Source organism: Camelus bactrianus, chromosome 12 (assembly GCF_048773025.1).
Source record: "Camelus bactrianus isolate YW-2024 breed Bactrian camel chromosome 12, ASM4877302v1, whole genome shotgun sequence".
Lineage (NCBI taxonomy): Eukaryota > Metazoa > Chordata > Mammalia > Artiodactyla > Camelidae > Camelus > Camelus bactrianus.
Genome location: NC_133550.1, coordinates 59,412,653 through 59,429,470, shown reverse-complemented (window position 1 = coordinate 59,429,470; position 16,818 = coordinate 59,412,653). Strand labels below are relative to the sequence as shown.

General features: G+C 55.0%; 1 protein-coding gene across 4 annotated transcripts in view; it reads right to left on the bottom strand.

Moving 5' to 3' along the window:
* Positions 1 to 16,818, bottom strand: part of TOM1 (target of myb1 membrane trafficking protein) — a 39,381-nt gene that overhangs the window by 15,298 nt on the left and 7,265 nt on the right. For all 4 annotated transcript variants that reach the window (XM_010946062.3, XM_010946076.3, XM_074375452.1 and 1 more), the window contains exons 2-6: positions 6,620 to 6,704; positions 3,269 to 3,347; positions 2,071 to 2,220; positions 1,653 to 1,787; positions 1,396 to 1,542 (exon numbers count right to left, since the gene is read on the bottom strand). In XM_010946062.3, the coding sequence (XP_010944364.2) occupies positions 1,396 to 1,542; positions 1,653 to 1,787; positions 2,071 to 2,220; positions 3,269 to 3,347; positions 6,620 to 6,704 (596 nt within the window). The remainder of the gene's footprint in view (positions 1 to 1,395; positions 1,543 to 1,652; positions 1,788 to 2,070; positions 2,221 to 3,268; positions 3,348 to 6,619; positions 6,705 to 16,818) is intronic.

The window sequence follows — 16,818 nt, the reverse complement described above, 5'->3', positions numbered from 1 at the left end:
ACCCAGCCTTTACAGATGATGGGTCTGCAGACACAGGGAGCCCATCTGCTATGATTTGCCAGCACCTTCCAAACCTGTAAAACATCTGGTACATTTGCCTGTTTAACGAACAGTCCAGGTATAAGCGAGTGGAAAAACTATTCATGGCAAACCCAGCGTGTCCAGGTCAGATGGGACCTAATTACAACAGCGTCTGGGAGATACACCACTGTGGTCCTTAACGTGTCCCAGGAGACAAAAGGGGACTCTGAAATTAAACAAAGACGACTCAGTCTTGTTTAGCAAGAACATCCTTCCACTAGACATAATCAGAGTCTTAATCCACAAAGACTGTAGACTTCAGGCAAATTGGTTAAAAATTATAAGCAGGTTAGATCAATTTTGGATCACAGGGTGATTTTACAAATTTTAATGCACTTTTAATTACTGGTCCAGTTAGGAAAACTTTTCTGGTAATATTTGTAACTCTGGGGGTTGATTTTATAACTTGCTATAAGATGTCAAAGGACAGAGGTTTCTCTTTAAATAGGTTAGCGTGTGAAAGGCCGTTGGTAAGTTTATTTGTTTAAAGGACCAAACAATACCGTGGAAGTTAGTAAGACACCTCAAAAGTGGGCATCCCCACAGTGTGCAGGCCTCAACCCGCACCCCCACGGCGTGTCTAAAGTGACTGAGCACCCAGGAACACTGGTCACGGCTGGGGACGTCCCTCTGGGACAGCAGAGACGGCTCACTGCAAACTGCTCGAGGCCCGCGGGCAGGGCGCGCATCTCGGTGCAGGCTGCAGCGGCACAGGGCCGGCTGCCAGGTCGGAGGAGGGTGGTCTTTCAAAGCTCCTCACGGGGCAGGAAAACCCACCCCAGGCCTGGCCTCCAGGATCTTACTCTATGGCTCAGACCTTCTTCTGAGGGGCTTCGTGGGAAGCATCTTGGTGCAAAGCAAGAGTTTAAAAAAAAGTTTTCATGTAGATATTTTAGAACTGTTTTTAGTTAGAACCTCTGTTCAAATGAAATCTTACGTGAGCCCACGTAACTTCAGCAAGAATGGAGCTGCTGTGGTGGAGGGGCCGCCTGCAGGGCACTTCCCCCCCTGGGGCTGCCCACAAGGCTCCACAGAGGGTGCAGTCTGGAGAATAGCCCAGGTGCATGGCAGAGACTGAAAGGAGTCAGACAGACTTGAGCTTGAATCCCAGCTCTCTCTGCTGAGCTGTGTGGCTCTAGGCAAGTGAACTGATTTCTCTGAGCTTCATCTTCCAAATAGGAAGGATGTTATGTGTCCTGAGGGTCTGCTGTGAGGACTGGGGGGGGAGGAATTTCCAAACTGACAGGGGCCTCTCCCTGCTGTCTGGGGAGGCCAGGGTCCTGACCCACGTGGCTGTGACCCAGGCTCGTTCACCTGCTCAGGGGTCGGCACTATAGGTGTGTCGCTGGGGAGCAGGACTGAGGCAGGCAGAGGAGCGGTGTGTTGGCTGGAGTCCCCTCGATGACTAGTGTCGGTGCCCACAGAATTCTGTCCTGATGGTGTCTCTGAGCTGAACACGGTCTAGAGGGCAAAAAGCTGAATCAGAGAGGCTGGTAGGTCAGGGGCCACCAGGAAGCAGCTTCGGAACCCCGAGGTGATCACTCCCACCACCCCTGCTCAGTGCTCCTCACCCTCTGGGGTGTGTGGATGGGCGACAGCATGTCCAGGTCGGTCATGGGGAACTCCAGGCCCTTCCTCCGCAGGTCCTCATAGACGGCGACCACACCTGTCAAGTCGGGGGAGCTGCGGAACGCGTCAGCCCAGGACTGAGAGGGGACAAGGGGACATGGCCAGTAACCACAGCTCACTGACTACCCTGTGAGCCTGCCTCCCCAATCCCCAGGGAGCTGGTCCTTCGGCTGCATCTCCCAGACAGCCCCTCCACTGCAAAGCCCTCAGTTGATAAGGCTTCCCCCGCTCAGAAGTCCATCAGCAGACAAGCAAGATAGCCCCGATGAGAGACTGAAGCAGACAGAGAGCAGTGGTGGCAGGGGCACCCTCCTCCCTGGCCCAGCTCCGGCCTCGGCCCGCCCGCCCGCCCACGCTCACCTGGATGAGGTTGAGCACCTTGTCGTGCACGATGGTGGGCGGGTTGTTCTTGGGCAGGATGGTCCTCACCAGTACGCCCTCCACGAAGTCCTGGCTGGCCACCAGCACATGGAAGCGGTGCCCACAGTTCTTGACGCAAGTTTCCAAGACCTGGGGGCCGTGTGGCACCCGTGAGCACCCAGGACCCCCACTCTCGTACTCCACTTTTGTCCCGGCGTAGGGAGGCCCAGCAGAGTACATGGCTTCCCGAAGCAAGAGACCAGAACCCAGAGAAGTGGGGAGGATTCGGGGAGGATTCAGGGGCTGGGTGACTGGGGGGGTGGGGCTGAGGCGGCAGAGGATGGAGTGTTGGCTGGAGGCCCCTTGCTGAGTGGCTGCAGGGCCCACAGAATCCTGTCCTGATGCTGTCTCTGAGCTGAACACAGTCTAGAAGGGAGGTGGCTCTCCAGGCCAAATGGTAACACTGTGACTCAGGAAAAAGGCACTCAACTTCCCTTCTCCTCTGGTCCCCTCTCCTGTCCTGACTCCTGTCCCCTCTCCTGCCTCACTCCTGTCCCCTCTCCTGTCGCTACTCCTGGTCCCCAGTCCTGTCCCTTCTCCTGTCCCCACTCCTGTCTCTACTTCCTGGGAGAAGCTGCCTTCGCTTCTCAGTTTAGCGGACTCACCTGGACATAAATGTTGCCGTGGGGGAGGCTGGGGCAGCATGCTTCTGTCCCCACTCCCCAGCCAAACCCACCCTGACCGCCAGGCTGCCCGCTCATGCCTGTCCCATCCCATTGTGGCAAGGACTGTCCTCAGCCTCTGGCATTTGCTTCATGTTCATTTTTCAGGCTGTCCAAGTGCCATTCAGTAACCAACTCGGCCTGCTAGGCTCCCTGCCCCCAAGAGGCCTGGGCGCACTGAGCTTCTGTGCCACCTGGCAGGTCCTCTGCCCAGGCGCTCTGTGATGGGTTCTGGAGGGATGTGGGCCTCAGTGTGTCTGCTCCCCATGCCAGGAGGTTAGATAAAACTTCTCCAAATAGCCTCTCTTGCCACTCCAGGTTAGCCAGCAGTGTAGACTGCTGAACAGCACTGCCTGCAGATGTTGCCTTCCCAGCCCTTGGAAGAGGAGCCCCAGAGTGGCTGGGGTCCTGCTGGGCACGGGGAGGCCCCCAGGTGGACTGCGGTCCCGCCATGGACGGAGGGACGGGGCACTCACCGTGAGAGCCAACATCACCTCGTGGAAGTTCTTATTCCCCACGATTCTCTTCTTCACTGCTCGGCAGGCATCTTTGGGACTGGGCAGAAGGACAAAAGGAAGGAGGGGCTGAGGCATGGAACTTCCTTGTCCAACACAGGAGGCTGCCTTCCTGCTTGAGATCAGGAGGCAGGAGGCACTGGAGAATGGAGCGGCTCTTATCTGCCTGTCTCCTTGGGTCCCATCTGCTTTGTGTATTCAGGTTCTAATCACATCAGAATCTTCCAGCCCCACCAAAGTCCTCTCAGGAGATCATGACTGCTTGGCAGGGACTCTCAGTGCCTAGTGTCTGGACACCTTGCACCAGAATCCCTCTGGGGGAAGGCGTGGGTATTAAAAATGCAGAACCCCAGACCCCCACCCTAGACCCCCTGAACCAAACTTGCAGAGAATCTGCATGTTTACCATGCCCACAGAGGATTTACATGCGTATTAAAGTTTAAGAACCAACAAGTAGGCAGTGTTCTCATGCTCCATCGTGGCCAGTTCCCCTCCCCATCTTTGCTTCTGCTCCAGCCTGACGAGGTACGACATGTGGTGGTACCAGGCTGGGTGCTGGGACACACTGGTGAACAAGACCACGGGGCCCTGCTTCTAAGGATCACATGTTCCTGGAAGACCCACCTAAGGGAGGGAACAAGCAGGTCCTGAGGTAAGAGCAAGTGTGTGTGTGTGTGTGTGTGTGTGTGTGTGTGTGTGTGTGTGTGTGTGTGTGTGTGGTGGGGTGGGGTGGGCAGGGAAGTCTCTCTGAGGAGGTGGCAGTGCAGCTGAGCGTGAAGGATGGGATGGATCAGCTGCAGGGAGTGGGGGAAGTGGTTCAGGTAGTGGCAGGAAGGAGGCTGGACCAGGGCCCGTGGAGGTGGAGGGGAGGGGGAGAGGGCAGGAACTGAAAGGAGGTCAGGGAGTGTAGGGGAAGGTGGAGGGAGGCCTCAAGGTCACAGGGTGTGTGTATGTGTGTGTGTGTGTGTGTCTGTGTGTGTGTGTGTAGAGGGCAGGAACTGAAAGGAGGTCAGGGAGTGTAGGGGAAGGTGGAGGGAGGCCTCAAGGCCACAGGGGGTGTGTGTGTGTGTGTGTGTGTGTGTGTGTGTGCGTGCGCGCGCGTGCGCGCGCAGCCCTGCCAGCCTTGGCTGGGGGGGCAGTCTGTCCCATCTGTAACCACACTGCCGCCCCCACGCCTCATCGCTGCACCCCGCCCCTCAGCCCCGCACAGGGGAAATCCACGTTGCCCCGACCACTCTGGCCAAAAAGCCTCTGTGGCCCCCAGTTTCCACGCCTGCCAAGTGAAAGCCCGGCTAACATCCACCCCACCCACAACACCTCCCTAGTCCTCCATCTCTGGGTGCACGGCCCTCAGGGCTGCCCCGCGAGGAAGGATGTCCTCTGTCCGCGGGCGGTGTCCTCTGCTGCTGTGCCTCCCTGGAGCCCAGCACGCCGCAGGGGCTCAAGCAACACACTCTGGTCTGGTAGGTGGCAGGTGAGGCCTGTCCTGCCATCTGCTGGGTGCCTGTCTGTCTGTCAGGGCCAAATCCATCAAGGGCGAGTCAAGAGAGTCAGGAGCCCTAATGTGGGCCCCCCAACACGAGTGAAGGTGGCAGGCAAGGCTTTCTGGGAACAGACCCGAGTCGGGTGGCTGTGATGGAGATGACACACGGGCGAGGGACCAAGGCGCCTGACGGGGTGGGCCCCAGACGTGTGAGGGCAGCTTTCAACCCAATGCCCTGGGGCGGCCCCTGGCCCTCTGGGCTCCATCTCAGGGAAGCTGGTTTCTGTTCCTGGCTCACCTGCGGCCACGTCAGCTCTCTGAAGGGACTTGTTTCCACTTCTCGCAGAGTGGCCCAGAGAAAGGGCACGGCCTTGCGATCAGAAGTTCTGGCTTGTGTGCCACTGCTGTGGGCCTACTGTGTATCTAGTACTCTGCCAGGAGCACAAAGTGCATGACAAGGAGGCCACAGCCCAAGGCAGGAGCAGACAAGCTTGATGAGGTCAAGGGTCACGCCTGCTGGCCTCCCCACTGGGTCCCCAGGGCCTCAGGCAAAGCCTGGGGCACAGGAGGTGCTCAAATCAACAGCACGCATCTGAGCAAATCTAACCTGGGGACTAGGAGGTGGGGACTGGCTTCTCCCAGGCCACAGCAGTGACTTTCAGTCCCAACGTTCATGAAGCCCCCAGGCCTTTCCAGAGGCTTTGTGAGGTTTTCTGCCTCAGTCTTCTCTCTTGGTGGCCCTGCCACCTGCCCACTTCTTCCACTCCCACTCTTAGGAGAACGTGTCCCCCACCAGTGCCTTGGCAAGCCCACGGCACATCACTGGGGACACTGGAAGGTGCCGGCAGCCACTCACTCTCCTGATTGGCCTTGACCGTGGGCCTCAGACGCCCACAGCCTCCTAATGCTCTGACTGGGGTGTTCCCCACTGCTCCCTCCACAAACAAAGCACCTCATGGCTGAGGAGCCCTTGCAGGGCCACTGGACAGTCCCAGTGAAAGGCACGGGGAGAACTGGGGTCCCGCCCCAAATGCTGATCCTGATTCTTCCAGAACAGAGGCCTCATCTGATTGTTCCTCTCGCTGGCTGTGGTCGTCACCCACCTCCCAAGCCTTCCTTGGTTTTTCCTGAGAAGGACAGTGACCCTGAACCCCTTCTCTGCTCCCCGCAGGGCCTTGGACAGATTGCTGGAAGGACTGAAAGGAGCTTTGCCTTTGAGGACAAAGACCCGGGGAGGTAAAGTGATTTGCCCAAGGTCACAGCGCTGGTCAGTGACACTAGTCAGAGACCAGGAGCCAGGACTACAACATTCCCCCACCTCCCCAGGCCTTGGCAGGCTCCCTGACCCCGAGCAGGATGCCATGCCCCATGCGCCAGAAATGCTTGGCAAAGGCTGGGATCAGCTCTCAGTTCTGCCTGCCCTCCACTGCCTTCCCTGTGATCCCCGACCCTCCTGGCTGGTTTCAAACCTTAAGGAAACAAAGTCTGTTTCTGCTCACTGGGAAAGCTAGGAGTCCCTGAGGCACATTCCAGTCTGCAGCATGCAGAATGGGGCTGGGGTCACCTCCTGATTCTAAGAGTTGCCCGCTGGCCTTGTCCTACAAGATGCCACTCAGGTGACATCCTAGGGAGAGCTGGTTGGCTACGCTGCTGCCGTGAGAGGCTGTGTGGGCTGGTGGCCCCCGTGAGCCAGCTGGACGGCTGCACACTGGGCATCTCTCATCATCATGAGATGATCAGACTGCATCACAGTTCCAAAGTGTTTAAGCCATGTTGCAGTGGGCCCCCTCCCCAGCCTTGCACCCCAGCCTCTCCCTCGAGGTCCTCACCCTTCCTCAGTCTCGTTGATGATGTCACAGATCTCCATGTTGAGCGCCCAGTCCTCGCTCTGCAGGGAGCCATCGGTAGCTTTCTCTGAGGAGGAGAAACCACAGGTCACCAGGGTGTGTGGCGGTCCCAGATGGACAAAACTCAGAGAGCAAGGTGGAGGAGAGGGAGCTGGGGAGGATGATGGATGCTTTCTGGGTACCCAAGATGGGCCAGGTGCTGTGCAAACAGTGTTACCTTCATCGTCCCATTTTGTCACTTAATTCTTACGGTGGCTACTGGAGGCAGGAGAGGAAGCCACAGCTCAGTGTACCAATCGGATGAGTGGGGATAAGAATTCAGGGGCCTGGCCTCAGAGAGCTTGTTTTTGACATGACAATACAGAGACAGTTTTTGTTTTGTATTTATAAGTAAATGTTCCTTCTTGACTTTTATTATCTTCTGACGTTCACATGGTTCAAAATGTTCGAAGTTCCACAGAGGCATAGAACGGAGAGTAAACCTACCTGCCTCCCCTGCCCTCAGCTCCCCTTCCTAGAGGCCCCTCTACAACCCGTTTCTCTCAAATCTCCCGGAGACATTCCCCACCTATGAGGCAAAGGACATGGGGTAGTTTAAATCCTGACTTGTTGCCGATGGGAGATCTGGCCGTGGCCTTCCCCTTCGAGCCAGCCTTTCTGCAGACAGAAAACAGGTGCTCAGTAAGTGGTGGTGGGTTTTTTTTAGCTGAGGTGAAAGTCACACAACAGAAAATTAATCATTATGAAGCATACGTTCAGTGGCATTTAGTACATTCACAATGCTGGGCAGCCGTCATCTCTATTGAGTTCAGGCTGAGCCAATTCTTAGGGTGAGGTCTCCCGGCCAGGGGTCAGCTACGAGACTCTTGAGCCCTGTCAAGGCCACGGTCGGTGACCCTTTGTTGAAGGTCCGCTCAGTGTAGGGACCCACTGGCCACCTTCTATGTGCTCCAGTGTGAGAGGTGGTGGGTGAGTGGTGAACACGGAACAGAACACGTGAGGACATTCAGAAACGGTCTTTAAAATCACAGGGCTGTCCCTACATTCACTCCGTCCGTCTTCCCTTATCTCTGCACCTTCTAGAGTCATTCCTTACGCAGACTTGACTTTAAAACGAATTCCAGCAGGGCGCACAGAGATTATTTCGTACCCTGCTTTTCTCGGGCAACATTCTGTCCCACACATTAGTTACCCTGCACGTAAGTCAGGCAAATGCGTGCATTTTTACCGTTGGTGGAACTGTGTGACAAGACAGGACCTGACTCGCATTTAGGGCTCAGGAGTGAGACCCTTGGGGTCCTGATGCAGGGCACTATCCAAGTCCCCTCCATCACAGCTGTGTCCTGGGCTTCAGACCCTGGCCCCACGGGTGGGGAACTCACACACCTGTGGCCTCAGTGCACCTGCTGGCACAGCGCTGTCAGCTGTGTGTCCTTTCCCTGGAGCCCCGTGGACCAGACACGTGGGGAGTGTGATTCCACGTGACGGTGCAAGGGAGGCTCTCTCTTCACCCTGTTCATGGGGACGGCTGACATCCGGGAGGCTGGTGACCCCTCATGTGTCACACAGCTACTGTTGTGCTAGGCCTGCTCTAGGCCCTGGAGATGCGATGTGGACAGACATGGTCCCTGCCCTCTGAAGCCCCTTTAAAGAGGTGGAGCTCTGAGCCAGACCCAGCAGGACAGAGAGGGCAGAGTCCGTGACTGGGCAGGGCACTCTTCTAGCCAGGCAGGGAGACTCATCCTGTCAAGCAGCACCTGGGCTAGTCCGGCACAGTCAGCTCCCTAAAGTGGTAGCTCCTGTGACCTTGCCTTTGAAGTTGGCCTGACTTCAGTTCCACCCTGGGTCCCCCTTGGGTCCTGCGGTCAGATGGATGCCAGGGTGGCCCAGGACACACGCCAGGCAGCGGAGGCAACCCAGTGGGGACCCAGCAACAGGGAGGGCTGCTTTGCTCCCTTGGTGATGGCTGCGGGAGGGGATGAGGGGGGGCTCCCTCTAGAAGGGTTTGCAAGATGGACTCGCTCAGCCCACAGTTACGTCCTGGGTGCGGCTTCTCTGTGTCACACCCCCCAACCCCTGGGCACTCATACACCTCCTGAATCACGTGAGCAGAACCAAAGAGAGCTGGACAAGGGTCCCTCCAAGTGCAGGGGGCCATGTCCTACTGTGGAGGGTCTAGGGGAACACTGGCTCATCAACGACACAGAACTGCTCCTCCTTCAGAAGCCAGGTCCTGGTGACCAACGGTCACACGGGCCAGAAAGACTAATCAACCTGACTCCTGACTACCTCTCCTGGGCCCCCGAGTCCAAGTCCTGCCAATTCCAGCTCCTGACACTCACTCCATTCTCCCTGTTCCCCTCCTGCCCTGCCCTCTGCCACTGCCCCAGCCAGGCCACATCCCCTCCCTCGTCAGCCACAGCCTCAGCTCCTTCTGCCTCGCTCCCCTATCCATCCTCCATGCTGACTCGGAGTGAACTTCCTGAAACTTGAAAGTGGCAACATCCCTTCTGTGCCCAAACCCTGCGAGGCCTCCCGAGCCCCCAAGCCGGGCCTGCAGGCCCTTCCACAGCGGTAATATTTTAACTTCCCAAGTTATAGACTAGGTAACGCCAAGCACCACGAGCTGTTTATATAAAGAAGGTGATTCAATCCTCACACCTGTAAGGTGTACACTGTTGTCCTCATGTAACGAGTGAGGACACTGAGGCACGGAGAGGTCACGCGGTAGTAAGGGAGGGGTGGTCACTGATGCCACTGCCCCGTCCCTAATCAGGAATCAGGGAGCTCTGCTGTCCCAGAAGGGTCCTCCTGAACCACTCAGGCCACCTGCCCCCTCCTGGACCCCTGGCCCCACCAGCAGGCCTCTCCGAGGTTCCCTCATCAGATCCCCTTATAATCCCCCCAGTGACCGCTGGAAAGCGATGGGCACCTCTCTTCTCTTGGGAGAGAGAGTGTCAAGGTTTTAGAAGGGGTCATGGTTACTTTGGAAAGGCAAGCGGCTGTTAAGGGGGCAGCGGGGAGACTGGTAAGTAAGAGGAAAGCCATCCCAAGGAAACAACGTGGATGCATAAGGACCCCGGGAGCGCTAGTCTGATGCCAGCCTGAGCACAGCTGGCAAGTTCTTTAGTCCTGTGTGCCGGCCGTAGGTGGAGCCATTCAGAGAATGGAGCTTTTTTGGCAGGAGTGGGGGAAAAGAGGGAGCTTCTGTCATTCTAAACAGGAAGGGGGAGAGGAAACGAAGGAAGAGGTAGGAGAGAGAAGAGAGCTGTCTGAGAAATCCCAGCAGAAGAGGTGCGCCCGGGCCCCTCCCTGCGGGTCTGGGGAGCGTTCTGAGACTTCCTTAATAAAGGCATCCAAGGGGTAGGGTGCTCCATTAAGGGCAGAAATTTAAACCCACAGGAATCCGGGGGTATGTGTTTTGTTTTTGTTTTTAACCACAAAAGGAACTCAGCTGGCTATTTTAAGAAGAGGGAATAAAAACCCTGACAATGGTTACCAGTTCCAAAAGAATGACAGCTGACTTCTCGAGCTCTGGGCTGCTGGCGATAACTTTTGCGGGCCCTGTGACAGCTCTGTCCTTGCCTCCAGCTCCTGAGAAGCCAGGCCCTGCAAACTGCTTGCTGTCATCCAGGGCTGGCAGGCGGCGGATGGGTTTGCTGGGCGCCCGTCTGTCTGTCTTCTTGGTGTGGGGCTGGGGTAGGCACAGCCAGGCTGGGCAGAGGCATAGCTTTGGAGTGAGTGAGTCTGGCCCCACCTCTGAACTCAGAGACCATGGACAAGGATCCGAGCCTCTGAGTCTTGGTTCCTCATCCATGAAACCAGGGGAAGACTGCCTCCCTCACAGGCCTTGGGACTTTGCAGCCTGATGTCACATATACAGTGTCAGATAAAGAGCAGTGATGGGTAACTGCTAAGTACCATGACTGTGACTTGGGCCGAGAGCAGGAGAGAGTGGCTGGAGAGTGGCCTTCCAGCTCCAGGCCCTGGTGTCAGCCTCTTCGTCCTTGGGGGACCCTGAATATCTGGCCAGCCTCTCGGCCAGAGGGGAAGCCCTCCTTTGCAGGAGGCCATCTCTGCAGGTGCTCAGGGGACCCCTACGGTCAGATGATGGATGCGAGCCGCATCGACCACCTCCTGCCCAGGTCAGTCCGGAGGGCAGCAGCCTAGAGCCATCTCCCCACCACTCTGCATGATCAGTCACCAAGTCCTGAGGGTTCCAGCTACTCGACTCTGTGTCTCAGTTGCCCTGACTCCATCAGCACGGCGACAGCTCTGGTGATTCAGGCCCTGCTGCTTCCTCCAGGCCTGGACCATCACCTCCACATGTTCCTCTTCCAACATAAATCCAGCCAGTGCTTTTCTCTGCCTAAATATTGTCCATGACCCCCGCCAGTGCCTGAGAGGGACGCTGGGGGCTGAGCTCAGCCCCGATCAGCTGTGCTCACCTCCCTCCCCCTGCGGGCCTTGTTCTTCCACGCGCCTGGGCTTCTGCCTGGGACGCTTTGCTTCCCTGCAGGCAGGCACCGCTTCACAGGCGACTGCGAGATGACCACCACGTCCCTGACTCACCGGGCTCTCAGTTCGCACCAAGCACGGGGCTCGGCACTTCACACCAGCTCAGTCAGCCCTCACCCAGCCCCTAAGGTGGAGGACGGAAAAACTGAGGGGCACAGAGAGGTCAGTGGCTTGCCCATCATCACACAGCTTGTATGTTTCAGGGATTTGAACCCAAAGTGGTCTAGTTCCCCAATCTGTACTCTTAACCACTAAGTTCAATTCCTCCGAAACATTCTCAACACGTGTCACCCAGGCCCCGGGAGACATCAATGAGCAAAACTGACCAGGTCCTGCCTTCAGGAAGCCTACAGTCCAGTGTAGGACTACAGGACACCACAAAGGCAAAAACGCCCCGGGAGAAAAGAGCAAGTGCTGAGACAGTATGAGGGGTGTGAGATTTGGATGTGCTCATGGGGAAGACTTTTAAGGCCCTACCCGCCTAGTGCCAGCCCTGCAGTGTTGCCTCCAACTGGGCAAACCGTGTCAGCCCTCACCCTGCACCCGGCAGTGTCATCATAGGTAACAGTGACGCAGTGACCAGCATTCACGGAATGTCAGCCTATGCTAGACCCTCTGCGTACCTCAGCTTTTGTCACCGCCCTGCAGTTCCCACCACGTGTGGGGACAGCTGATGCCCACACCCATAAGTGCAGGAGTGGGGATGCAAAGCCAGGCCTGGTGGGCCTCTAGTCTGGTGTGCTGGCACTCTGCTCCACCCCTCACCTGCTTCCTGGGGACAGATTTCTCACCAGGGCCTGCCCTCTGGAGGGACAGAGTAGAGGTTTGTCCAATGTTTGTGGAAGGACTGACTGAGCCTCCAGGCCACCTTGCCGCTCCAGCTGAGGGCTGAGTACTTGTCCCTACCCCACCCTGGGTACCATTCCTCGTGTTTCACTGACCCTAAGCTCCCTTTTCATTCTTGAGCCCCTCCCTCTGATGCTGGGATGTTTCTTCCAAACAATGACCTGTCAGAGCTCAGCTGGCAGTTTTTCTCTTTCTAGATTCAATAAAATATGGTTTGTAAATAGTAAGGATCTGTCTTAAAGGCCAAGTTCAGTAGCAGCCCTAGGCCCACCTCAACTGTGACCAGGGCTCACCTACCTGGGTGACAGGGAGAGAACGGCAGTCAGCTGCTACAATAAAGCAAGCAGTGACACGACGCGTCAGCTCTGGGTGGCTGCCACAGGCCTTCTTTTGAGATCCTCCTCCTCTGGCCGGTACCCCAGCCAGGGCACCCACAGCCATCTTCTCTTTAGACCACACTCACGGAATGCCGTCTTTCCAGTATGAAAGCCACCTACCAGTATCACCCAAAGGAACCACAGCGAACCTTTGGGGAGCTTTCCTTTTAGTCTTTACTGTTTTTCAGGCTTGAAAAAACAACATCTGCATACTTTAAAAGTGTGCAGTGGCCTTGTGATTATGGCTTGGTTGTGTGTTTTTAAATAAAAATCCTATTCCATACCTTTAAGAGACACACTGAAATATTCATCAGTGAAATGATAAGCTGTTTGGAATTTGCTCTAAGTAACACCTATCTCTGTTCCCCGCCCCTCCCTCCCCACCACCTGCCTCCATCCCCTGCCCAGTGCCCCTTCATCCCATCTGCCCTCTCCTCTAGCTGCCTCCAGATGCCCCCTTCCTGCCCACCCAGTCTCTCCCACCCACCCCTCTGCCCTCCCACCACCCTGTCTGAGCAACTGTTTGTCCAGCCCGGCGCCAGGTGCCAGGTGCGAGAGAGACAAAGATGAAGAACAGAGTCCCTGCCCTTGAGGGGGTCTCACAGCAGTCAGGGAGAGGAACTGGACAGACATTTTTAGTGCAAAATGACAAGTGATGTGACTGAGGTCAGTCCAGGGCACTGGGGGGGGGGGGCCGAGAGCAGGGGGTGAGCCCCGACAGGGGGACCCGGGAAGTTTCCAGTGAGGAGGTGCCATCTGAGCTGAGCACAGAGCATGAGCTGCCAGGCTGGGGAAGATGAGCAGGGATGCTCCTGGCGGGGGAAGGGCATGTGCAGAGTGAATGGTGCAGTGATGAACCATAAGGGATGACGGGGAGGAGAGGGGCTAGAGGGTTAGTCTAAAGGACTGGGGAGAAGAGACCTGAAGGAGGGAGAAAAGGCAGTGCTGAGGCTGGGAAAGATCCAGGACCCCAAGGGAGGCTGAGGATCCAGAGGGGAACAATGCCTATGGCCCGGCAGACCACTCCTCAAAGCCAGACAGAGGGAATCAGGCACAGACAACCCCTAGGCTGCCCCACAGCCTCGTCCCCGACCAAAGCAGTGGCCCCAACCCAGCGCCCAGCCCTGACCCCTGGGGAGCACGGGGTGTCTGCAGGGCAGCAGTGGGGAGGGGGAGCCTTTTCTCCCCGTCTCCTTCCTTCCTGTCTTCTAGGAGTCAGCGTGGGAAATTGGTGCTGGGAGCTTGAGTGCAGGAGGCTACACGCTCAGGACACAATGCCAGCACGTTCAGGACAGAGAAAGAAAGAGCCTTGTGTCGAAAGGCATTGCTGAGCTGTCACAGCAACCCTGAAACCGCCGACCTTCAGACTTCTTGCCAGGTGAGCCCAGCGCATGGGGCAGGCCCGGCTGTGTTGGCTGGTCTCCCATCTGTCACTTGCAGCCAACGTATCCCAAAGCCTGGTGGCAGGATGTGGCTTGGAGACCCGGCCTTCTTCCTACTTCCTCTTCCCACCAAGTGCCTTCTGCCAGGATCCCCCCCACCCCTCGCCCCCACCGTTCTACTCCCTCAGGCCTCTGTGCTTGTGAGAGAGCCTGACCTTCCACCAACATGCTCCTCGCCGTCTCCCTCCTGTGACCCATGCTCCTGAGCCCAGCCCAAGGTCAAGTCTCCCTGTGACAGCATTTTGTGCAGGCCACAACTATAAGCTCTGTTTAGTGGAGTTGTTAAAATAACTCCTTGGTATTTATTTCTCTATTCTCTGTCTCTCCCATTAGGCTGTGAATGCCAGGGTGGAGATTAAGGCTCATGAGTCACTGAATTCTCTACTCCAGACAGGACCCGGTCTGAGATAAACCTGCAGTACGGGTTTGATGAATGACTGAATGAGGAATGACACCAAATGCATGAAGACAATAAATCCTAGAGCACGTTAATTTAAATAAATATTCCCACCCTTTGGCTTTTATTGATCCCTAAGGAGCGGTTGCGTAGAAACCCTAATTTTTCTTCCATTCAGCAGTCCTATGACCAATTTTTTTTTAAGTGTCAAGTCCCTCCTTAATCTCACCTCCATGCTACCTTCCTCAGTTCCTATGACCACTCCACCCTGGCCGTGACCTCTGGAGCCTTCACCACTCCCATCGATCCCCTTGGGACACAGGCCAGCTGTGCTGTCCTCCTGGAAACGCAGTGTGCGAACTCACTCACCTGCCCACGCTGGATGTGGTATTCGTGTTAACTCACCCTGTGACTACATTAGGTATTTATTAACTCTTCTGGCTGAAGCAGACTGTAGCAGTCTGTGGTTGTGAAAGACAGCTCTCCACCAGCCCACACTGTTTAGCTTTTCTTGGCTTCCCTGTAGCCGGAAGAGGCCCTGTGACTCAGTTCTGGCCACTGAGACACAAGTGGAATTCTCTTCCCAGTGGCTCCTGGGGAAGGTTGTGTTCTCCTGATAACAGGATGGCTTCACCTGTGCTTTCTGTCAGGTCAGGGATAAGCAGCAGGAGGCAACCAATATGCTAAAGATGTGTGTCTGCGAGGAGGACAGAAGGAACTATGATGAACAAGCTTGTCCCTAGATGGACCCTGGACCCAGACATTTTCCTCAAAGGAAACCTGGCAGGTCCCTTTCGATTCTAAGGGGAAGCAATGAGGTGGAAAAGTTAAAAGGGTGGGATCTGGACACAGACAAATCCTAGTTTAAGTCCTGACTTGAGTACTCACTAGCTGTGTGACCCTGAGAGAATTCCTTAACCTCTCTGTGCCATAGTTCCTCTCCTGCAGAACAGAAATAACTAAAGCGCTCACCTTCCAGGGCTGTGTGAGGAAGAAATGGGAGGATGCACGTCATGAGCTCTGTGTCCCACTGAGCCCAACAGCCAGCACCAACACAAACACTGCCAACTATAAAAATATCAACCCCAAACTCATTGTTTGAAAACTTCAAGCATTCCTTCCCATAAAATAGATTTTTAAATCACATACATGCAGAAGCCATTTTTTTTTCTTTCCAGTTAGCAAACTGTCTTGAAGCCTACTTTCCAAATGAACAGCTCTTTCCAGAACCAGCATGGAAAGTTCCATCAGTTTCCTGAGTGGCTAAGCCATCCTTCCTCAAAACCCTGGCTGCCTCTCCCCTGCCATTTTGTAACCGCAGAGGAACTCTAAAATACCTTACAGAAGGCATAACTTCTGCAACCCCCAATTTTAAAGTTGATGTAACTAATTATAGCACCTAACTGAAGAAAATTTCAGTCAGATGAAGGAGGGCTTTAAAAATTTTTTTTCTTTAAAAGTTTTACTTGCTACTTATATTTCTACATGAATTTAAGAAAGATAATAATTTAGCAGAGAGAAAATTTAATTAATTTTGATCATGTAGGTATTCGATAATGCTTCAGTGAGTATTGATGTCTATTTCATGGATGGGAAAAGTGGTAGTTTTAAAAATTATTACTACTATCATTATTTTTTAAAAATGGAGGTATTGGGGATTGAACCCAGGACCTCATGCATGCTAAGTACACACTTTACCATGGAGCTACAGCCCTATTCCCTAGATGAAGGAGGGTTTTAAAAAAATATCCAGGTAAGAAGGAGCAGGGCTGTGACAGCAGAGGCTTGAAGTGGCTGCCCAAGGTGTGTATGACATTCTCTTTTTCTTCCCCCAACATTTGTGAGCTGGGGGAAGAAAAAGCTGGGAAGGAGAGGAGCTGGCACTTGAACCCTGATCTTCTGATGCAGAGTCTAAGCTCTGACCTATTCAAAGATGTTACTGACACATCTATCTATCTTTCTATTTATCTATCACGAGATTTAAGGAATTGCTTATGCTACTATGGAGGCTTGGCAAGTTCAAAATCTGCAGGGCAGGCCAGCCGGCTGAAGACTCGGAGAACACATATGGCTCAAGTCCAGAGGTTGTCTGCTGGCAGAATTCCCTCTTCTGGAGAGGCCCGTCTTTCTTCTATTAATGCCTTCAACTGATTGGGTGAGCCCCCTCCCCACACTGGGTAATCGCTTTTCTCAAATTCTGACTTAAATGTTAATTTCACCTAAAAAGTACCTTCACAGAAACATCCAAAATAATGTTTGGCTTAATACCTGGGTACCATGGCCTGGCCAACTGGACACATAAAGTTAAACACCCCAAGGGTTTATCCTCGATCAATGCAAACAAGTTCCAGGAGAACAGGGGACGCCTCTGTCTGTCCTTCAATTTTCCTAGTCTCAGCTGCATGCGGTCTGGCTGGCTCTTCCCTCCTCTTCTCTCTGGCTCCCTCCTTCCCTTCTTGCCCCTCCCCATCAATAGCAAAGCCCAGGTCCTCCCCATGGGTCTTGCACAGATGTTTGGTCTCCACGGCACTCTTCGGTGCTCGACTGATTGCCAAGTTTCCCATGTCCGTGGAGGCAAGAGCCCCTGGGAGGTTTTGTCAC